The 23,968-nt window shown below is 45.6% G+C and overlaps 1 protein-coding gene across 6 annotated transcripts in view; it reads right to left on the bottom strand.

The window, feature by feature from the left end:
• The window catches only part of LOC110538892 (homeobox protein cut-like 1), a 265,307-nt gene that overhangs the window by 48,363 nt on the left and 192,976 nt on the right, over positions 1-23,968 (bottom strand). For all 6 annotated transcript variants that reach the window (XM_036937497.1, XM_036937492.1, XM_036937496.1 and 3 more), the window contains 2 exons: positions 8,845-8,893; positions 1,154-1,447 (listed from right to left, as the gene is read on the bottom strand). In XM_036937497.1, the coding sequence (XP_036793392.1) occupies positions 1,154-1,447; positions 8,845-8,893 (343 nt within the window). The remainder of the gene's footprint in view (positions 1-1,153; positions 1,448-8,844; positions 8,894-23,968) is intronic.

Raw genomic sequence — 23,968 nt, 5'->3', positions numbered from 1 at the left:
CTTTTCCTACTAGCGCCGACTTTGCTGACTTCTTTATTGAGGAGGAATGTACTACAACTGTGATGTGGCTGTGTCACCTAGCTATCTTAGGTGAGACAGCCAGTCGCTCTGTATAAGAGAGTCTGCTAAATAACTCAAATGTAAATGTAGAATAAGTTCGAGGAGTCCCAGTGTATTAGCATGTGCACATTTTAGATAGCTCAGTGCATTGGAACCTGTACATAACTCTACTCATTTGTCTTTCTGCAGTCTCTAAAAACACATCACCGTGCAGCTACACTTGTCGCGACAAATTCCAATAGAGAAGCTCTACAGCAGAGGTAGGCAACTACAAAAGTCCTAATTGTATATATCAAAAATAAATCACTCGGAGGCCGGTTTTGGCCCACGGGCCGCCTGTTGCCAACCCCTGCTCTACAGTCTCTGTGCATAAAGCTCACTGTGTATGACATGTCTGTTCAGTCTCCATGGATACAAAGACGTGTCAGTCAAGTCCTAAATGTAGAGTCTTGTGTGAGGTGCCCTGCAGAGTTCAGTAAAACCACTGTGACGTTTAGGGAGAGAGGGTTCAGGGCTATGCATTAGTCAGAGGGTCCTGACATGTTTCATTTGTAAATGACTGTTTTTCTGAGTTCAAGCTGAAAGGTAGAGCTTATCTTGTGCACAATATCCAAATGCATTAACGGGATGCACATGGACGCATTATAAAGTACTACTGACAACTGCAGCTTTTCTTACCATGGCACACAGTGTGGTTAGGCCTACTCTTCATAACTGACTAATGTACGGGACTAACCAGGGCCCTCAGTGTTATGGGAATAACCAGGGCCTTCAGTGTTATGGGACTAACCAGGCCCCTCAGTGTTATGGGACTAACCAGGGCCCTCAGTGTTATGGGACTAACCAGGGCCCTCAGTGTTATGGGACTAACCAGGGCCCTCAGTGTTATGGGACTAACCAGGGCCCTCAGTGTTATGGGACTAACCAGGGCCCTCAGTGTTATGGGACTAACCAGGGCCCTCAGTGTTATGGGACTAACCAGGGCCCTCAGTGTTATGAGACTAACCAGGGCCCTCAGTGTTATGGGACTAACCAGGGCCCTCAGTGTTATGGGAATAACCAGGACCCCTGGAGGTGGTGTGACAGGCCTGACCTTGAGTGAGCTCTCCTTGGTGCTGAGCTGCTGCTCCAGCTGGCTGATTTGCGAGGCCGAGTTCTCACGGACGTTGGCCAGGCTGGCTTGCAGTCTCTGCACGTCCTCAGCCAAGTGCAGTACCTCCCGCTCCTTTGCGTTCAGCTCCACCTCCAGACTGGAGCGTGACAGAACCTCCAAGGCTTGCTCCATGTCAGGGGCCTTCTGGATCTGTGTGGCAAGCTGGAGAGACTTGTTGGCGGATGTCAGCTGTTCCCGAAGAGCCTCTGCTTCCCTCTCCGCTACATCCGCTCTCTGAAGGAGAGAGAGAGTCAGGTTTCCCCACTATCCCACCATTCTCTGTCATGTTGTCTACAGACAACCATAAGATACATCACTGTAGGTCTCAAGCCATTCTTCAAGGACCAAATCTAAAGTTGAGATCTGCTAATACAACCTACATGTTTGTTTTATTTATTTATTTATTTATTTCACCTTTATTTAACCAGGTAGGCAAGTTGAGAACAAGTTCTCATTTACAATTGCGACCTGGCCAAGATAAAGCAAAGCAGTTCGACACATACAACGACACAGAGTTACACATGGAGTAAAACAAACATACAGTCAATAATACAGTATAAACAAGTCTATATACGATGTGAGCAAATGAGGTGAGATAAGGGAGGTAAAGGCAAAAAGGCCATGGTGGCAAAGTAAATACAATATAGCAAGTAAAACACTGGAATGGTAGATTTGCAATGGGAGAATGTGCAAAGTAGAAATAAAAATAATGGGGGTGCAAAGGAGCAAAATAAATAAATAAATTAAATACAGTAGGGAAAGAGGTAGTTGTTTGGGCTAAATTATAGGTGGGCTATGTACAGGTGCAGTAATCTGTGAGCTGCTCTGACAGTTGGTGCTTAAAGCTAGTGAGGGAGATAAGTGTTTCCAGTTTCAGAGATTTTTGTAGTTCGTTCCAGTCATTGGCAGCAGAGAACTGGAAGGAGAGGCGGCCAAAGAAATAATTGGTTTTGGGGGTGACTAGAGAGATATACCTGCTGGAGCATGTGCTACAGGTGGGAGATGCAATGGTGACCAGCGAGCTGAGATAAGGGGGGACTTTACCTAGCAGGGTCTTGTAGATGACATGGAGCCAGTGGGTTTGGCGACGAGTATGAAGCGAGGGCCAGCCAACGAGAGCGTACAGGTCGCAATGGTGGGTAGTATATGGGGCTTTGGTGACAAAACGGATTGCACTGTGATAGACTGCATCCAATTTGTTGAGTAGGGTATTGGAGGCTATTTTGTAAATGACATCGCCAAAGTCGAGGATTGGTAGGATGGTCAGTTTTACAAGGGTATGTTTGGCAGCATGAGTGAAGGATGCTTTGTTGCGAAATAGGAAGCCAATTCTAGATGTAACTTTGGATTGGAGATGTTTGATATGGGTCTGGAAGGAGAGTTTACAGTCTAACCAGACACCTAAGTATTTGTAGTTGTCCACGTATTCTAAGTCAGAGCCGTCCAGAGTAGTAATGTTGGACAGGCGGGTAGGTACAGGTAGCGATCGGTTGAAGAGCATGCATTTAGTTTTACTTGTATTTAAGAGCAATTGGAGGCCACGGAAGGAGAGTTGTATGGCATTGAAGCTTGCCTGGAGGGTTGTTAACACAGTGTCCAAAGAAGGGCCAGAAGTATACAGAATTGTGTCGTCTGCGTAGAGGTGGATCAGAGACTCACCAGCAGCAAGAGCGACCTCATTGATGTATACAGAGAAGAGAGTCGGTCCAAGAATTGAACCCTGTGGCACCCCCATAGAGACTGCCAGAGGTCCGGACAGCAGACCCTCCGATTTGACACACTGAACTCTATCAGAGAAGTAGTTGGTGAACCAGGCGAGGGAATCATTTGAGAAACCAAGGCTGTCGAGTCTGCCGATGAGGATGTGGTGATTGACAGAGTCGAAAGCCTTGGCCAGATCAATGAATACGGCTGCGCAGTAATGTTTCTTATCGATGGCGGTTAAGATATCATTTAGGACCTTGAGCGTGGCTGAGGTGCACCCATGACCAGCTCTGAAACCAGATTGCATAGCAGAGAAGGTATGGTGAGATTCGAAATGGTCGGTAATCTGTTTGTTGACTCGACTTTCGAAGACCTTAGAAAGGCATGGTAGGATAGATATAGGTCTGTAGCAGTTTGGGTCAAGAGTGTCACCCCCTTTGAAGAGGGGGATGACCGCAGCTGCTTTCCAATCTTTGGGAATCTCAGACGACACGAAAGAGAGGTTGAACAGGCTAGTAATAGGGGTGGCAACAATTTTGGCAGATAATTTTAGAAAGAAAGGGTCCAGATTGTCTATCCCGGCTGATTTGTAGGGGTCCAGATTTTGCAGCTCATTCAGAACATCAGCTGAGCAGATTTGGGAGAAGGAGAAATGGGAAAGGCTTGGGCGAGTTGTTGTGGGGGGTGCAGTGCTGTTGACCGGGGTAGGAGTAGCCAGGTGGAAAGCATGGCCAGCCGTAGAAAAATGCTTATTGAAATTCTCAATTATGGTGGATTTATCAGTGGTGACAGTGTTTCCTATCTTCAGTGCAGTGGGCAGCTGGGAGGAGGGGTTCTTATTCTCCATGGACTTTACAGTGTCCCAGAACTTTTTTGAGTTAGTGTTGCAGGAAGCAAATTTCTGCTTGAAAAAGCTAGCCTTGGCTTTTCTAACTGCCTGTGTATAATGGTTTCTAGCTTCCCTGAACAGCTGCATATCACGGGGGCTGTTCGATGCTAATGCAGAACGCCATAGGATGTTTTTGTGTTGGTTAAGGGCAGTCAGGTCTGGGGAGAACCAAGGGCTATATCTATTCCTGGTTCTAAATTTCTTGAATGGGGCATGTTTATTTAAGATGGTTAGGAAGGCATTTAAAAAAAAATATCCAGGCATCCTCTACTGACGGGATGAGATCAATATCCTTCCAGGATACCCCGGCCAGGTCGATTAGAAAGGCCTGCTCGCTGAAGTGTTTCAGGGAGCGTTTTACAGTGACGAGTGGAGGTCGTTTGACCGCTGACCCATTACGGATGCAGGCAATGAGGCAGTGATCGCTGAGATCTTGGTTGAAAACAGCAGAGGTGTATTTAGAGGGCAAGTTGGTTAGGATGATATCTATGAGGGTGCCCGTGTTAAAGGCTTTGGGGAGGTACCTGTTAGGTTCATTGATAATTTGTGTGAGGTTGAGGGCATCAAGTTTAGATTGTAGGATGGCTGGGGTGTTAAGCATGTTCCAGTTTAGGTCGCCTAGCAGCACAAGCTCTGAAGATAGATGGGGGGCAATCAGTTCACATATGGTGTCCAGAGCACAGCTGGGGGCAGAGGGTGGTCTATAGCAGGCGGCAACGGTGAGAGACTTGTTTTTAGAGAGGTGGATTTTTAAAAGTAGAAGTTCAAATTGTTTGGGTACAGACCTGGATAGTAGGACAGAACTCTGCAGGCTATCTTTGCAGTAGATTGCAACACCGCCCCCTTTGGCAGTTCTATCTTGTCTGAAAATGTTGTAGTTTGGAATTAAAATGTCTGAATTTTTGGTGGTCTTCCTAAGCCAGGATTCAGACACAGCTAGAACATCCGGGTTGGCAGAGTGTGCTAAAGCAGTGAATAGAACAAACCTAGGGAGGAGGCTTCTAATGTTAACATGCATGAAACCAAGGCTATTACGGTTACAGAAGTCATCAAAAGAGAGCGCCTGGGGAATAGGAGTGGAGCTAGGCACTGCAGGGCCTGGATTCACCTCTACATCGCCAGATGAACAGAGTAGGAGTAGAATAAGGGTGCGGCTAAAAGCAATAAGAATTGGTCGTTTAGAACGTCTGGAACAGAGAGTAAAAGGAGGTTTCTGGGGGCGATAAAATAGCATCAAGGTATAATGTACAGACAAAGGTAAGGTAGGATGTGAATACAGTGGAGGTAAACCTATGTATTGAGTGATGAAGAGAGAGATATTGTCTCTAGAAACATCATTGAAACCAGGAGATGTGCATGTGTGGGTGGTGGAACTAATAGGTTGGATAAGGTATAATGAGCAGGACTAGAGGCTCTACAGTGAAATAAGCCAATAAACACTAACCAGAACAGCAATGGACAAGGCATATTGACATGAAGGAGAGGCATGCTCAGTCGAGTGATCAAAAGGGTCCAGTGAGTGGAGAGGTTGGTTGGGGGTCACGGCGATTTAGACAGCTAAATCGGTAGCAAGCTAGCATAGGAGCAAGCTAGCATAAGATGGAGGTCTGTTATTAGCCAACTCTTGCGTTCTGTCAGTAGATTAGTGGGTTTCCGTGTGGTAGAGGGGATGAATCCAAATCACACAACAACAACAAAAATAAAAACAATAGATATAGTTATAGAGGCCCAAGATGAAGAATAAATAAATAAATAAAAATAAAATAAAATTAAAATTGTCCGATTGTCTATTCAGATAGCAGCCGATAAGATAGCCAACGGCTAGCAGGCTGCAGATGGGCACCCAGGCAATGTTGCGCCGGAGGAGCCAGCCGGACAATTCCCTCGGGTAGACAACGTCGGCAGTCTAGCCGCGAAGGCCCGGTGGGGCTCCGCGTAGGCAGCAAAACGGGTCCAGATAGGTGACTGCAGCCCAGGAGTGATTGATGGAACTCTTCAGCTGGCTAGCTCCGGAACAATTGATGTTAGCTCCGGAATCGACAAAAGACGATAGTCACACGGATAGCAGCTAGCTAGCTGCGAGATCCAGGCATGGACGTCCAGTGCCAGCGGCCGAAATCCAGGGACATGGAGAGAAAAATTGGTCCGATATGTTCCGCTCCGAGCCGCGCCGCGCCGTACAAAACTGGCGATAGATTCTCGAGCCAAAGGACAGCCGATGACCACAAACCGTGGTCAGCTGAGTACCAACGATTAGCCAGTAAATAAGCTAACTAGCTTCTGAACTAGCCCCTGAACCAGCTTCAGAGTAGCTTCTGGACCAGCTTCTGGCTAGCTCCCGGCTAGCTTCTGGCTAATTTCTGGCTAGCCTCTCGGAGGATCACAGATCTGAGGTAAATAATACTTTTTTATATAAATATAAATTGGTGTAGCGGATTGCAGGAGAGTGTTCTGAAGATGAGTTTTTGGAAAATAAAAAATGTATGTGAAAAAAAGAGTTGTAAATATATATATATATATACGGGACACGACAGGACGAGGACAAAAATACGTCTGAACTGCTATGCCATCTTGGGAGAAGTTTGATAGACATTTATTTATGATTTGTGCTAAAGTTTGAATTGCGCACACACACACACACACACACGTCTCCAGTTCCAAGATAGAACAGTAAGTACAGAATTTAGACCCACAGCGATTTCTCTGTCATGGTTGTGTAATACATGCATACCCCCCTCCATCAGACAATCTCTGACCCACAAAAGAAGACAAGGGGGAGAAGAACACAAGGCATCCTAATGGCTCATTACATGTTGAAGGTGCTTAAACATTCAACCTTTAGATATATCAGGCGCTAAAGCCTTCATCTTTATGGAATTATGGAGATGTAACATTTTTCAGGCGGCTAAGTTATTCCAAAAGTTTGGTAATGAGGGCGCCATTTAATATAATGACAAATAATTGTTTTGGGTGATTCTATTTACAAATTCTAATCAGCAGGCTCATTTTAATTACGTGGTATCCAGAGAAAAACAAGGTCAGCAGACACACAGTAAAACCTTCAGGGAGATTTTACTTTTAAGTGTAGGCGTAGACTAATGTATATTGAAATGTGATGAAAACAGATACCCATACATTATAAATATACTTTCAAACAATACCATTTAACAGTGTGCACTACAGAAACATGTTTCTCTTCCATTGTCTCTCGCATATACACTGTTACACAGCTACGTGACCATGATTGGAAGTGCTTGTAACACCATTTATAGCGTGATGGAATGGCACTGCAACTTGCCCAGTCATTGGGAGGGGAGTGAATGAAGTGTCGTCTGTAGAAGGCTGACACCAGCGATCCCCCCCCCCCCCCCCCCCCCCCCCCACCGCTCCGTCTCTCTGATAGCAGATATGAGGAGTGTGCGTCTGCTGCGCCGAGGCGGATGAGACGGGTGATTACAAGTACAAAGTGACAGCGAGTGCGTGTGCACACACAGACACACAGACGGGTGAGGAGAAGAACGGGAGCATGACAGCTGATAAGGGGAGACACGCGCCCAGAGTGGTACAGATGACGGCACGACACCGCTCTGCTCTGCTCTGTACTGCGGGATGGGGCCCTCATCTGTCTTGTGAAGGGCGGGCATGCCATAACTGGCATGTCATAGTGGGCTACAGTTGAAAATGACTGAGTTAGCCCTGCTAAGTGAAGACCTACCTGTACAAAAAGGAAATCCTGGTGCTGGAGTGTTTCAGGTACTGCAGGGTTTTGTTCCAACCATGTCACCTGACAACTAATCACCTCACCAACTGAGCTAATAGATCAACATCAGTGACTGGCTTATTTCCAACTACCTGGGCCAAGACTCACAAAACATTTCAAACACAAAAATGTTTTTAAAACATTCTTGAAAAGATAGTTCCTAAGTACAACTCCTCAAAAATGTTTTAAGATTGTTTTTCTTACAAACGTCTCAAATATTTTCTTACGAAATTCTTAACTATCTTCTTAAGATCATTTTGCTAGGCAACCAATCTAGCTTGCTATCTAGCTAGCAATCATGTTAGCATATTTCTTACTGATATTATACTGCTCTAAAAAATGTTTTGGGTTTAAAATAATCAATTCTGAAACTTTCAGATGAAGTGTGTGAGTGAATGAAACATGTTCAATTGCTTTTATTATCTTAGTCTCTCATTGCCCTGAGTTTAAGATGAGGGTTTAGCCATCTTGGAATTAAGAACATTTCCAAGAAGAAATCCATTAACTTCATTTTCAAGAATCTAATTTCTTCTGAACTTTGTACTTAATTGGAAACATAAGAAATAATGCAAGAACATTTCCAATAACCTTTCTGAGGAATAGCAACTTTGCTTAACTTTCTTCATAAGTCTATAGTTAAGGAAATAATTGCAGTCTTATGAATCAGTCCCTGGTCTCCAGCAGTCAACATTAACTCCATGCCAACCTGCTTGGATGACACACACAAACGGAACGCGTTCACATTCTAACTAATCTGATATAAACAAGATCACATGGTAATGGCTACGGCGATAGTTTTCAACTGCAGACCCAAAGCCCATATAGAGTAATTACACTGCCGCACATTATCTTGCCTTGACTTCTTGGCTGATATCAAAGGGTCGTCTCAGTGTAAATAATGGCTAATCACCACCGTGATGTGTCTGGGCGAAAAACATGGAGAAATACATTAAAGGAGGCCAAAGATAGAGGCAACGCCAGATTAGTCACACTGCAGAGCCTCTAATAGTGCAGTCTTTGTGTGCCTTCATTGTTATTCAAGAGGCTAGTTTCACTTAGATATATTTCCTTTCTCATATGTTATTTATCTCACACTTCAGTATGTTACATACTTTGTGGAACAACATTTGCAATGCATTTGAAACAGAGCAACTCCTGTATCAAGCCGCTTATTCAGATACATTGAAACTAAGGCCAAAGGGTGTAAGAGTAGTATGTCTGTTTGAATCCTTTGATAGGATGGTTGTGAAGAGGTGTTAAAAACAGTCAGGAACTCACCTGATTGGCTCTCTCCAGGTCTGACATCACCACCTCAATCTCATTGGCCCTGCAGGAAGAAGAGGCACGCAATCAACAAGGAGGCAAACAATAGGCTTAGCACACAAGCAACAAGAGAAGTGATCACGAGTGGGACTGAGTGTTTGCATGCCCTGTAACATTCTGTAGGTGCATTTCCACACAATTGTGTATACATGTATACAATGTATATTTACATCCATGACTGGATTCTTACTGTGCAATATGTTCCTACTGTGTGTGTGTGTGTGTGTGTGTATGAGAGAGCGCGCACCGTCCTCCAGAGTTGGCTTGCTGCTTGTTGCCTTTCCCCCCTGGCCTGTCCCATTAAGCCCCTCTCAATTACACCCTAATCCTGCAGTCTCCCACCCTGCCACTGGGTCCCTTCCTGAGCCATGCGGACAAGCCCTGCCGTAAAACAGAGGGATTACACTAATATCGTCTTAATACACACTGATCTCATATCATATTTTTCCATTATGTTTAGCGCCGGGCTCAAGCTCACAAATGGCTTTCGGCTTAGGTGTTTATTCACATCTCTCCATGCTTAACCCCAGGGTTAAAGGGACGCTCCGAGGGTTAGTATTATCCCCCACTTTATGCTCCTCTGCCAGCCACTGGACTAGTGTTCATAGTGACTCAATAGGATTTACTAGAGTCCGAACTGAATGTGCACGTTTGAATTTGACATTGATATTCACTTTTCGGCAATAGGGGAACAGGTGTTAAATTCACTCCAGCAAATAGAAACACTATGGCGTGTCAGCCAATTGCAAGTGTGTGAGAGTGTTTGTTGGGACGACGGTGGTACTTCTACCCTTGGTTTTTTAAATTACCCGAAGCCAGTCAGAATTGCAGGGCTGAGATAACAGTCTCCTCTCAGTGGGCCCCCTACATTTAGGCAGGCTCAGGGCTCCAGATAACAGTCTCCTCTCAGTGGGCCCCCTACATTTAGGCAGGCTCAGGGCTCCAGATAACAGTCTCCTCTCAGTGGGCCCCCTACATTTAGGCAGGCTCAGGGCTCTAGATAACAGTCTCCTCTCAGTGGGCCCCCTACATTTAGGCAGGCTCAGGGCTCCAGATAACAGTCTCCTCTCAGTGGGCCCCCTACATTTAGGCAGGCTCAGGGCTCCAGATAACAGTCTCCTCTCAGTGGGCCCCCTACATTAAGGCAGGCTCAGGGCTCAGATAATAGTCTCCTCTCAGTGAGCCCCCTACATTTAGGCAGGCTCAGGGCTCCAGATAACAGTCTCCTCTCAGTGGGCCCCCTACATTTAGGCAGGCTCAGGGCTCCAGATAACAGTCTCCTCTCAGTGGGCCCCCTACATTTAGGCAGGCTCAGGGCTCCAGATAACAGTCTCCTCTCAGTGGGCCCCCTACATTTAGGCAGGCTCAGGGCTCCAGATAACAGTCTCCTCTCAGTGGGCCCCCTACATTTAGGCAGGCTCAGGGCTCAGATAACAGTCTCCTCTCAGTGGGCCCCCTACATTTAGGCAGGCTCAGGGCTCCAGATAACAGTCTCCTCTCAGTGGGCCCCCTACATTTAGGCAGGCTCAGGCTGTGGCACCGCTCGCACGCCGAGTGGAGCCAAATGTTGCCATGCTTAATTTAATGGCAACATCTAATTACAGATAATAACGTTTAAATGCTTTTAATGATGTAAATTGGGTTTCGCGTCACATTTTAAGTGCACGGCATATTTGTAATGAGCGGGGATTATCATTGAGATGCATTGTTATTAATAATACACTGGAGATCAACTGCTTCTATAAAACATTGCAATGCCATACCAATACTGCTGATTGAGATAGGGCAATAAACAAATAGCGTTGTGGATGGAAACGACACAAACGGGCCAATACAACCCCCTGGCTGCAGTTCAAATCATATAACATTTACCTCTCCTCCACTGTTCAAAGCATTCTGCATTTGGACAACACAATCCAATTGGAAAAGCTGCTGGAGAGAAATATAAGGGAAAAGCTTTCCCAACCAGTCGGTATTGTGATATTAACTAGATAGCCAGGTATAAACAGTGTGTGCTGCTCTTGATACTAATGCAACCCAAATAGCTCTGGAATTTGATAGTTCAATCAAGGTACAGATGCAAAGTATTATTAAATACCTTTGGATTTGCCTGGATTTGAGAATTAGGGAAAGGAAATGCTGCTGTAACGCAGAGTGGAGGATCAGTGATTAGGTTTAGAGGGAAAAATTATATGCATTACCAGCGTGTGATCTGTGGTCATGGCACCGATGCACAATCCCCCCCTAACCGAAGAAGGCAAATGAGTATGTTGTGTAATCAGGAATCCCTGATAATCAGGAATCTAAGGCTGAGACTCAGGAATGTAGAGCAGACAGGCAGCACCTTGTACGGAACTTGCCTTGGCTGCAACCGTGCCGAGGTCTGGGAACCCACAACATCCCCACACAGTAGTCCACTACCTGATCGCGGTAAAACCTTAGTAAGACCACAGTGAGAGAGAGAACAAACATCTCCCTTCCCTGTGTACAGTGAGCCACAGTGAACCGTATTCACACGATATGGGCCCTGACCCCAAACTACAGAGGACCGGTGAGGCCTGGGCCTCTTGAATCCACTCCAAGGTGTTTGCCCTCTGCGCCTTAAGATGGGATCTGCTGTGAAAACACACTGATTAATGAAGTCCTTAAGGACGGAGTGTGAGCAGCGGGACACACCTGAAAACCTCCAATATCCCCTTTCCTGAAGGGTTTCCTGTCTTGGCGTCTGGTGGGGCTCCCAGACGGGAGTGTTGAGTAGTAGAGAGTGGTAGCTTTCTCTCTTCAAAATACATTAGCTAATGGCCACAGGTTCAAGTTCAGGGGTTTGGATTCAAGTTTAAATTCACAGCTCTCAAGTGTTGAATATGGAACTCAAATGTCATGAAGTTATGAACAAGACTCCCAGCGACTTTGGGAGGTCAAGGTGTTGGGGGCTCCACAATTACTCTACAACTCATTCAAAAAGCTTAATCATAACTATGCAAATGTGCTGAATATGGTTTAATCCGTTGAGCTCACCCTGGATGCATTTTGAACCCGGATAGCTGACATTAAAATGTCACCACCTCAGCTGACTTAAACTAGAGTGAACCAAAGTTGTGCAGATGACCGCCTGTAGCGGTGCTGGAGGTATGTGTGTGTTTTCTGGACTGAACTAGGAGCCGGGGCCCTCTCTTCTCTGCCCCTCTGACCTTTCCATCGCCAACGCCTGTCAGAAATGAGCTGTTAACCCCTCCGGTCAGGCTCTGTGGCCGGACGAGTCTCTGGTAATCCTTTCCTCTTCACCACTATCCCTCTCCCCCTCCATCTCTTCCCTTCATATCCTGTGCCCCCTTTCTCCCAGCCCAATCCCCCTGGGCCAGCACGACATTTCACAGATTTAGCCCATTAGATTTTCATTTTCCTCCCTCTCTCTTTCAGCACAGTCTATGTCAGCTTGGAGATGTTTGCTTTCCTCCCTTCTCTTTTTTTCTTCGCTCACTCACTCACTCACTCCTCTCTCTCTCTCTTCTGGTGGAGTTGCTTAACCTTTCTGCGACTGGAGAGGCAAAATGGCCCCCGGGGCTTGGTTCTTCTCGCTCTGTGTGTGTAATGTGTAGTGTGTGTGTGTGTGTGTGTGTGTGTGTGTGTGTGTGTGTGTGTGTAGGAGGAGAGGAGGAGAATAGAAGGCCATGATAACGCGGCCATTCTTCACACTGCTGTGGCCGGGCTGCTCGTCACAATATTGTTCTCTGCTTTTAATACAGTTTCCACCCACAACAACCACACAGACCCAGGAGACAATGATACTGCTGGAGCCTAAACACTCATCCACACAGCTAGCACAACCAATGCAGGAAGTGACATTTAGTAAAGCAACATTTTGGTCAAAACACCCTGAACCATTATTTTCCTATGTGCCAGCTTACAAAGTCCAGCGACATGAATGGGACAGGATATTTCATACATTCCAACGCTCCATATGACCCCATTCTTCCCGACATAGACAACAAGACGTTAACATGTCTTCAGAGGGAAGAAATAGCATAGTGCTGATAAAGTATTGTTGCCCCGTTGATGTGCTCGCCCAAAATAGCGCTCTCGCTAACATCTGGAGTGAAACGCTCCAGTTCTGTCCGGCTAGCGCTACCACACACACACACACACACACACACACACACACACTTGTTTTACTATCCTTGTGGGGACCAAACAAGTGATTCACATTCAAAATCCTATTATCCCTAACCCCTAAACCTAACCTTAAACCAAATTGTAACCCTAACCCTAAACCTAACCACTAAACCCAAAATAGCATTTTTTCTTTGTGGGGACCGGCAAAATGTCCCATCTTGTCCGAATGTTCCTTGTTTTACTAACCTTGTGAAGACTTCTGGTCCCCACAAGGATAGTAAAACCAAACACACACCACAGAATGTGTTCTGCTGCCAGGCCTGTCATGCTCTGCTGCTGAATCTCTCTATCAATCCAGTGCTGTGTTTATACTGCCCCAGCCCCGGTGCTCTGCTTACAGTGTCACCGTGGGGGTTTACAACAATATTGTCAAGGTCCGCCTGTGCCGTCCTTCGTAGCATTGTAGAACACTATAAATAGGCTCTTTTGGGATGGCTCGCCAGTCCTAATGTAATAACTTAGAGGAAAAGTGTGTGTGGTGTTCATTAGCCAGTCCCTGTTCTGCAGAAGCAGAAGGAGAGGAGGATATCTCATCTGACAGCAAGCCATTCTGGGTGTGATGGTGATGAGTGCAGGGACATGGGCTGTGGCATATCATAAAGCGAGTGAGAGACAGACAGAGAGCAGTAAGCAGTAAGAAAGAGAGGAGAGAGAGAGAGAGCGAGACCGAGAGAAAGAGTAAGCAAAGCAGAGATAGGAGAGACAGAATTGAGCGAGAGAGAAAAGGCCCATCCCTAGCACGATGCCAAATCACAACACATCAGGGCGCCAGGGAGCGAAGGGGCTCCGGCCGAGCAGAAACGACCACCGTCGTCAAAGGCAACTGCCAAGCGCGCCCGAGATCATGTCACAGCACTGCGCGGGTGTCTGGATGGGACACACACACAACCCGCGTGTGACGGGTTGGGGGGATAGGCGTGAACAAACCTGACGTTTATCGGTTGAGGAAATGGGGCTGACTGCTATCAGGGTTTGTGGCTTCTCATTGGAGCGCCTGTCGACATGCATCCCGAGCTCAACTCCCATAAATCCCCAGATTCGCAGAAACAGACACTCTCACAAATTACATGGACAGGGCTGGGAATTGCGAGGGGCCTCAAGGTACAATATTATCATGATACTTAGGTGCCGATACGATATGTATTGCGAATCTCATGATTTTATATGTATTGTGATTCGGTATTGTGCTTTTATAGCGATTAGCCATATGTCTGCTGCAGAGGGACAAGAGAGCGAGCCATGAGAATACAAGTTTTGATCAGTCATGGAAATAAAAGTGCTGAAAACAAAACCAGCGCCCTATCTAAAAAGAAGATGGAGAACAAGTGATGAACGAAAAATAGAGTTTTGCTGCCGGTACAGCCAACTATCGCAAAAATAATATTGCAATGTCAAAACGATACAATATATCATCAAAAATAATATCCCGATATGTAACTGTATCGATTTTTCCTCCCATCACTCGTGTACATACACATACTGTACACACAGCCCCCTCTTCTCCGAACAGATACACTCTAATATACCACCTCCATCTCTTTCCTCCTATCATCTCCTTCTTCCTCTTCCTTCTCTCCTCCTCTCATCTATCCTCTTCTGTTGTTCTCTCCCTGTCTCACCTCCCCTCCCTCTCTCTCGCCTCTCACTCCCCCCTCCCCTACGCTCCACTCCTCCCTCCTCTCTCTCTGTGGGCCTGTCATGGTGCTAGGCTGATGTTATTAATGTGCACAGCTCTGGTGAGACTGAGGCCCTGCCTGTACCAGCTCAACTAGCTCTGGGCTCTGTGGACACACACACACACACACACACGCACCCCGTCTGTCTGCTCCGCTAAAGATGGAGACTGGGCAGGAGTGGGTGTGGGAGAGAATGGGCTCTCCATAGAACAGCTTGAGAGCGAGTGTGTGTGTGTGAGACACATACAGAAAGAGGGGGGGGGGGGGGGGGGGGGGGGGGGGTGATAGAGAGTACTATAAGCCTCTATGGAACAGCTCAAGTGTGTGTGTGAGTCTGCATATACTGTGTCCTCAAAAAGTATTCATACCCTCACATTTTGTTGTGCTAGACAATTCAAAGTGGATAAAATGCTCACTCATCTACACACAAAACCCCATAATGATAAAGTGAAAACGTGGGTTTTCTAAATTATTTTTAAAAACATTTTAGTAAATGTATTGAAAATGAAATACTGAAATATCTCATTTACATAAGTATTTACACCCCTGAGTCAATACTTTGTAGAAACACTTTTGGCAGCAATTACAGCTGTGAGTCGTTCTTTGGTAAGTCTCTAAGAGCTTTTCACACCTACTGTAGATTGTGCAACAGTTGCCCATTATTCTTTTCGAAATTCTTCCAAGCTCTGTCAAATTGGTTGATAATTGCTAGACAACCATTTTCAGGTCTTACCATAGCTTTTCAAGTAGATTTAAGTCAAAACTATAACTCGGCCACTCAGGAACATTCACGGTCTTCTTTGTAAGCAACTCCTGTGTAGATTTGGCCTAGTTGTTTAGGTTATTGTCCTGTTGAAAGGTGAATTGTGTGCATGGCCCTCCTATGTTGAACATAATAAACGGCTCTCTTTTCACCGGATGTGTACCAAACTCACTAAAAGTGGCAGTAATAAAGCCTCTCTTGAAAAAGCCAAACCTTGACCCAGAAAATATGAAAAACTAAAATCGGCCTATATCGAATATCCCATTCCTCTCAAACATTTTAGAAAAAGCTGTTGGGCAGAAACTCACTGCCTTCCTGAAGACAAACAATGTATACGAAACGCTTCAGTCTCATTTTAGACCCCATCATAGCACTGAGACTGCACTTGTGAAGGTGGTAAATGACATTTTAATGGCATCGGACCGAGGCTCTGTATCCGTCCTCATGCTCCTAGACCTTACTGCTGCTTTTGATACCATCGATCACCACATTCTTTTGGAGAGATTGGAAACCCAAATGGGTCTACAAGGACAAGTTCTGTCCTGGTTTAGATCTTATCTGTCGGAAAGATATCAGTTTGTCCTCTGGCAAATCAACTGTAAATTACGATGTTCCTCAAGGTTCCATTTTAGGACCACTATAGTTTTCACTATATCAAATCAAATCAAATTGTATTTGTCACATACACATGGTTAGCAGATGTTAATGCGAGTGCAGCGAAATGCTTGTGCTTCTAGTTCCGACAATGCAGTAATAACCAACAAGTAATCTAGCTAACAATTCCAAAACTACTACCTTATAGACACAAGTGTAAGGGGATAAAGAATGTGTACAAAAAGATATATGAATGAGTGATGGTACAGAGTGGCATAGGCAAGATACAGTAGATGGTATTGAGTGCAGTATATACATATAAGATGAGTATATAAACAAAGTGGCATAGTTAAAGTGGCTAGTGATACATGTATTACATAAAGATGCAGTAGATGATATAGAGTACAGTATATACATATACATATGAGATGAATAATGTAGGGTATGTAAACATTATATTAGGTAGCATTGTTTAAAGTGGCTAGTGATATATTTTACATCATTTCTCATCAATTCCCATTATTAAAGGGGCTGGAGTTGAGTCAGTGTGTTGGCAGCAGCCACTCAATGTTAGTGGTGGCTGTTTAACAGTCTGATGGCCTTGAGATAGAAGCTGTTTTTCAGTCTCTCGGTCCCAGCTTTGATGCACCTGTACTGACCTCGCCTTCTGGATGATAGCGGGGTGAACAGGCAGTGGCTCGGGTGGTTGTTGTCCTTGATGATCTTTATGGCCTTCCTGTGACATCGGGTGGTGTAGGTGTCCTGGAGGGCAGGTAGTTTGCCCCCGGTGATGCGTTGTGCAGACCTCACTACCCTCTGGAGAGCCTTACGGTTGTGGGCGGAGCAGTTGCCGTACCAGGCGGTGATACAGCCCGACAGGATGCTCTCGATTGTGCATCTGTAGAAGTTTGTGAGTGCTTTTGGTGACAAGCCAAATTTCTTCAGCCTCCTGAGGTTGAAGAGGTGCTGCTGCGCCTTCTTCACGATGCTGTCTGTGTGGGTGGACCAATTCAGTTTGTCTGTGATGTGTATGCCGAGGAACTTAAAACTTACTACCCTCTCCACTACTGTTCCATCGATGTGGATAGGGGGGTGTTCCCTCTGCTGTTTCCTGAAGTCCACAATCATCTCCTTAGTTTTGTTGACGTTGAGTGTGAGGTTATTTTCCTTCCTTTCCGAGGGCCCTCACCTCCTCCCTGTAGGCCGTCTCGTCGTTGTTGGTAATCAAGCCTACCACTGTTGTGTCGTCCGCAACTTAATGATTGAGTTGGAGGCGTGCGTGGCCACGCAGTCGTGGCCATGTTCCTCAAGGTTCCATTTTAGGACCACTATAGTTTTCACTATATAATTTACCTCTTGGTGATGTTATTCAGAAACATAATGTTAACTTTCACTGCTATGCAGATGACACACAGCAGTACATTTCGATGAAACATGGTGAAGCCCCAAAATTGCCCTCGCTGGAAGCCTGTGTTTCAGACATAAGGAAGTGGACGGCTGCAAATGTTCTACTTTTAAACTCGGACAAAACAGAGATCCCAAGAAACAAAGAGATCTTCTGTTGAATCTGACAATTAATCTTGATGGTTGTACAGTCGCCTCAAATAAAACTGTGAAGGACCACGGCGTTATTCTGGACCCTGATCTCTCTTTTGACGAACATATCAAGACTGTTTCAAGGACAGTTTTTTTCCATCTACGTAACATTGCAAAAATCAGAAGCGTTCTGTCCAAAATTGATGCAGAAAAATTAATCCATGCTTTTGTCACATCTAGGTTAGACTACTGCAATGCTCTACTTTCCGGCTACCCGCAAAAAGCACTAAATAAACCTCAGTTAGTGATAAACACGGCTGCTAGAATCTTGACTAGAACCAAAAAATGTGATCATATTACTCTAGTGCTAGCCACTCTACAATGGCTTCCTGTTAAGGCAAGAGCTGATTTCAAGGTTTTACTGCTAACCTACAAAGCATTACATGGGCTTGCTCCTACCTATCTTTCTGATTTGGTCCTGCCGTACATACCTACACGTACGCTACGGTCACAAGACGCAGGCCTCCTAACTGTCCCTTTTTTTATGGAATGGTCTGCCTACTCATGTGAGAGACGCAGACTCGTTCTCAACTTTTAAGTCTTTATTGAAGACTCATCTCTTCAGTAGGTCCTATGATTGAGTGTAGTCTGGCCCAGGAGTGTGAAGGTGAACGGAAAGGCACTGGAGCAACGAACCGCCCTTGCTGTCTCTGCCTGGCCGGTTCCCCCCTCTCCACTGGGATTCTCTGCCTTGAACCCTATTACAGGGGCTGAGTCACTGGCTTACTGGTGCTCTTCCATGCCGTCCCTAGGAGGGGTGTGTCACTTGAGTGGGTTGACGTGATCTTCCTGTCTCGGTTGGCGCCCCCCCCCCCCCCCCCCCCCCCCCCCCCCCCTTGGGTTGTGCCGTGGTGGAGATCATTGTGGGCTATACTCGGCCTTGTCTCAGGATGGTAAGTTGGTGGTTGAAGATATCCCACTAGTGGTGTGGGGGCTGTGCTTTGGCAAAGTGGGTGGGGTTATATCCTGCCTGTTTGGCCCTGTCCGGGGCTATTGTCGGACGGGCCACAGTGTCTCCCGACCCCTCCTGTCTCAACCTCCAGTATTTATGCTGCAGTAGTTTATGTGTTGGCGGGCTAGGGTCAGTCTGTTATATCTAGAGTATTTGTCTTATCCGGTGTCCTGTGTGAATTTAAGTTCTCTCTCTCTCTCAGTCAGCCCTAGGACCATGCCTCAGGACTACCAGGCCCGATGGCTCCTTGCTGTCCCCAGTCCGCCTGGCAGTGCTGCTGCTCCAGTTTCAACTGTTCTGCCTGCGGCTATGGAACCCTGACCTGTCCACCGGACGTGCTACCTGTCCCAGACCTGCTGTTTTCAACTTTCTAGAGACAGCAGGAGCGGTAGAGATACTCTGAATGATCGGCTATGAAAAGCTAGCTGACATTTACTCCTGAGGTGCTGCACCCTCGACAACCACTGTGATTATTATTATTTTACCCTGCTGGTCATCTATGAACATTTGAATATATCCTGGCCATGTTCTGTTATAATCTCCACCCGGCACAGCCAGAAGAGGGCTGGCCACCCCTCATAGCCTGGTTCCTCTCTAGGTTTCTTCCTAGGTTCTGGCCTTTCATGGGAGTTTTTCCTAGTCACCGTGCTTCTACACCTGTACTGCTTGCTGTTTGGGGTTTTAGGCTGGGTTTCTGTACAGCACTGAGATATCAGCCGATGTAAGAAGGGCTTTATGAATACATTTGATTTGAATTAATTTCCCAGTGTCTGGTGGAAAGCAGACTGAACCAAGTTACCCTCTAGGATTTTTCCTGTGCTTAGCGCCATTTACTTTCTTATTTAAAACTCGCCAGTCCTTAACGATTACAAGCATACCCATAACATGATGCAGCCACCACTATGCTTGAAAATATGGAGAGTGGTACTCGGTAATATATCGTATTAGATTTACCCAAACATAATGCGTTGAATTCAGGACAAAAAGTGAATTTATTTAATTTAGTATTACTTTAGTGCCTTGTTGGAAAAGGGATTAGTGTTTTAGAATATTTGATTCTGTACAGGTTCCTTCTTTTCACTCTGTCAATTAAGTAATGTTGAATAACTAATGTTGTTGATCCAGCCTCAGTTTTCGCCTATCAGTTTTCACCATTGGACTCCTGTTGAAATCATTCTCTGGCTAATGAGTTAGGAAGGACGACTGTATCTTTGTAGTGACTGGGTGTATTGAACACCATCCAATGTGTAATTAATAACCACCATGGTCAAAGGGATATTCAATGTCTGCTTTTCATATATATATATTTTTTAACCTATCCTACCAATAGGTGCCCTATTTTGCAATGCATCGGAAAACCTCACTGGTCTTTGTGGTCTAATCTGTTTTTGAAATTCACTTCTCGAGTAAGGGACCTTACAGACAATTGTATGTGTAGGGTACAGAGATGTAGTCATTCAAAAATCCTGTTAAAACACCATTCTTGCACACAGTCCATGCAACTTATTTTATGAAATGTTTACTCCTAAACTTATTTAGGCTTGTCATAACAAATGGATTGAATACTTATTGACTCAAGACATTCAGCTTTAATTTCTTATTTATTTTTAAACATTTCAAAAAACATAATTCCACTTTGACATTATGGGTTATTGTGTGTTGGCCAGTGACAAAAAACCCTCAATGTAATCCATTTTAAATGTAGGCTTTAACACAACAAAATGTGAAGGCACTGTATGTACAGTTGAAGTCGGAAGTTTACATACACTTAGGTTTGAGTCATTAAAACTCTTTTCAACCACTCTGCAAATAAATTCATTAAAAATCCTACAATGTGATTTTCTGGATTTATTTTTCTCCTTTTGTCTGTCATAGTTGAAGTGTACCCATGATGAAAATTACAGGCCTCTCTCATCTTTTTAAGTGGGAGAACTTGCACAATTGGTGGCTGACTAAATACTTTTTTGCCCCACTGTATTTCAAGGACTACCTTCAAACTCAGTGCCTCTTTGCTTGACATCATGGGAAAATCGAAAGAAATCAGCCAAGACCTCCACAAGTCTGGTTCATCCTTGGGAGCAATTTCCAAACGCCTGAAGGTACCACGTCCATCTGTACAAACAATAGTACGCAAGTATAAACACCATGGGAACACGCAGCCGTCATACCGCTCAGGAAGGAGACGGGTTCTGTCTCCTAGAGATGATCGTACTTTGGTGCGAAAAGTGCAAATCAATCCCAGAACAACAGCAAAAGACCATGTGAAGATACTGGAGGAAACAGGTACAAAAGTATTTATATCCACAATAAAACGAGTCCAATATCGACATAAGCTAAAAGGCCGCTCAGCAAGGAAGAAGCCACTGCTCCAAAACCGCCATAAAAAAAGTCAGACTATGGTTTGCAACTGCACATGGGGACAACGATCGTACTTTTTGGAGAAATTACCTTTGGTCTGATGAAACAATAATAGAACTCTTTGGACATAATGACCATCTTTATGTTTGGAGGAAAAAGGGGGAGGCTTGCAAGCCAAAAAACACCATCCCAACCGTGAAGCAGAATCATGTTGTGGGGGTGCTTTACTGCAGGAGGGACTGGTGCACTTCACAAAATAGATGGCATCATGAGGCAGGAAAATGATGTGGATATATTGAAGCAACATCTCAAGACATCAGTCAGGAAGTTAAAGCTTGGTCGCAAATGGGTCTTCCAGATGGACAATAACATACTTCCAAAGTTGTGGCAAAATGGCTTAAGGACAACAATGTCAAGGTATTGGAGTGGCCATCACAAAGCCCTGACCTCAATCCTACAGAATATTTGTGGGCAGAAGTGAAAAAGCGTGTGCGAGCAAGGAGGCCTACAAACCTGACTCAGTTACACCAGCTCTGTCAGGAGGAATGGGCCAAAATGCACCCAACTTACTGTGGGAAGCTTGTGGAAGGCTACCCAAAACGTTTGACCCAAGTTAAACAATTCAAAGGCAACACACTCAATTAGTATTTGGTAGCATGTAAACTTCTGACCCACTGGAAATGTGATGAAAGAAACAAAAGATTAAATATATAATTCTCTCTACTATTATTCTGACATTTCACATTCTTAAAATAAAAGTGGTGATCCTAACTGACCTAAGACAGGTAATTTTTACTAGGATTAAATGTCAGGAATTGTGAAAAGCTGAGTTTAAATGTATTTGTACGTATGTGTGTGAGATAGAGAGAGTATGGTCCTCTGTCGAAGCGCCAGAGCTGCTCAATCAATAGGACACAAAAACACAGATGGGCGCGCTCAAAGAGCCCAGCTCGCCATGATCTAAGACCTCTCCCATCCAATCTGAGCTGAGGAGAAGCAAGAGACTGCGGTTTTCTTAACCACACACACAGCACTTGCAATGAGGTCACATAGGGTGTGTGAGAGTGGGGGTGACTGTGTGTGTGTGATTGTAAATGTGTGTCTTGGGTGAGGAGCCAGGTACGTCAAAACCCACTGGATGACGGATTCATTCTCAGTTCAAACACAGTATTTTACAGGAACATGATGTACTATGGGTGAAGTTTTTACCGTAACTAATTCTATCTAAAGGAGCCAATTGAGAATGAAAAAGTAGTGCCTAGACTGAGGCACAGGTTATATCACCCAACCCCCTTTGCTCAGCAAGCAGAGGAAAAGTGCCCTGACAGCTGGAGCCACCTGGGCAGCTGAGTGTGTCTTCACAGCCCCCAACCACACCACACACTTCCCCAGGTGTTCAGTCAGCCTCTCCCCTGTACAGTGGGCCTGACACTGCAGTCACTAGCTATTCTACTCACTGGCCTACTTTTTCTCTCACCGTCTCTTTCTCCCTCTCCATCACGCTCCACCTTGCTCTCTCTACTTATTCTACCTCTTACAGAATGGGGCTGAGGATGCATGAAACACACACACACACACACACACACACACACATATATATAGTCACGCAAGCACACACATCTTGTACATCCACCTGCACACACACAAACAGCAAACACGCATGTACTGTACACACATCCGCACACACACAAATTCAAAGTGTTTCCCCTGTATTCATTGAATTGTTGCCGCCATTATTTTTTTGGAAATACATTTTCGGGATAGAAAAATGCTTCCCGTTTAAAACGTAAATGACTGAACTCAGACACAGAGTATGTAGAAAAGATAATTGAACTATATATCTTTATTATAATATCATATTTGAGAACAAGAAATCACCCAAATAAAAGCTAGACAAAACATTTCATTTAGGAATATTTTTGGCATGGCTGGATTACTGAAGGGGCATGCGGGTACATAGACATTGGTTTTCTTATAATGTTCGAGCTTAAGAACACAGAAAGAGCCATGGCAAAATGCGTAGAATTGCATGAAATTAGCGGTCACACCGCAACATTTCCCCCCAGCTCCACGGACCGCACATTTTCCCCTCAGCTCCACGGACCGCACATTTTCCCCTCAGCTCCACGGACCGCACATTTTCCTCTCAGCTCCACGGACCGCACATTTTCCCCCTAGCTCCACGGACCGCACATTTTCCCCTCAGCTCCACGGACCGCACATTTTCCCCTCAGCTCCACGGACCGCACATTTTCCTCTCAGCTCCACGGACCGCACATTTTCCCCTCAGCTCCACGGACCGCACATTTTCCCCTCAGCTCCACGGACCGCACATTTTCCCCTCAGCTCCACGGACCGCACATTTTCCTCTCAGCTCCACGGACCGCACATTTTCCCCTCAGCTCCACGGACCGCACATTTTCCCCTCAGCTCCACGGACCGCACATTTTCCCCTCAGCTCCACGGACCGCACATTTTCCCCTCAGCTCCACGGACCGCACATTTTCCCCTCAGCTCCACGGACCACACATTTTCCCCTCAGCTCCACGGACAGCACATTTTCCCCTCAGCTCCACGGACCGCACATTTTCCCCTCAGCTCCACAGACAGCACATTTTCCTCCTGGCTCCACGGACAGCACATTTTCCCCCTAGCTCCACGGACAGCACATTTTCCTCCTAGCTCCAAGGACAGCACATTTCCCCCCTAGCTCCACAGACAGCACATTTTCCCTCTAGCTCCACGGACAGCACATTTTCTTCCCCCTAGCTCCACGGACAGCACATTTCCCCCCTAGCTCCACAGACAGCACATTTTCCTCCTAGCTCCACGGACAGCACATTTTCCCCAGAGCTCCACGGACAGCACATTTTCCCCCTAGCTCCACGGACAGCACATTTTCCTCCTAGCTCCACGGACAGCACATTTTCCCCCTAGCTCCACCGACAGCACATTTTCCCCCTAGCT

Source organism: Oncorhynchus mykiss, chromosome 12, assembly GCF_013265735.2.
Source record: "Oncorhynchus mykiss isolate Arlee chromosome 12, USDA_OmykA_1.1, whole genome shotgun sequence".
Taxonomy (NCBI): domain Eukaryota; kingdom Metazoa; phylum Chordata; class Actinopteri; order Salmoniformes; family Salmonidae; genus Oncorhynchus; species Oncorhynchus mykiss.
This window is presented reverse-complemented; position numbering and strand designations above follow the sequence as displayed.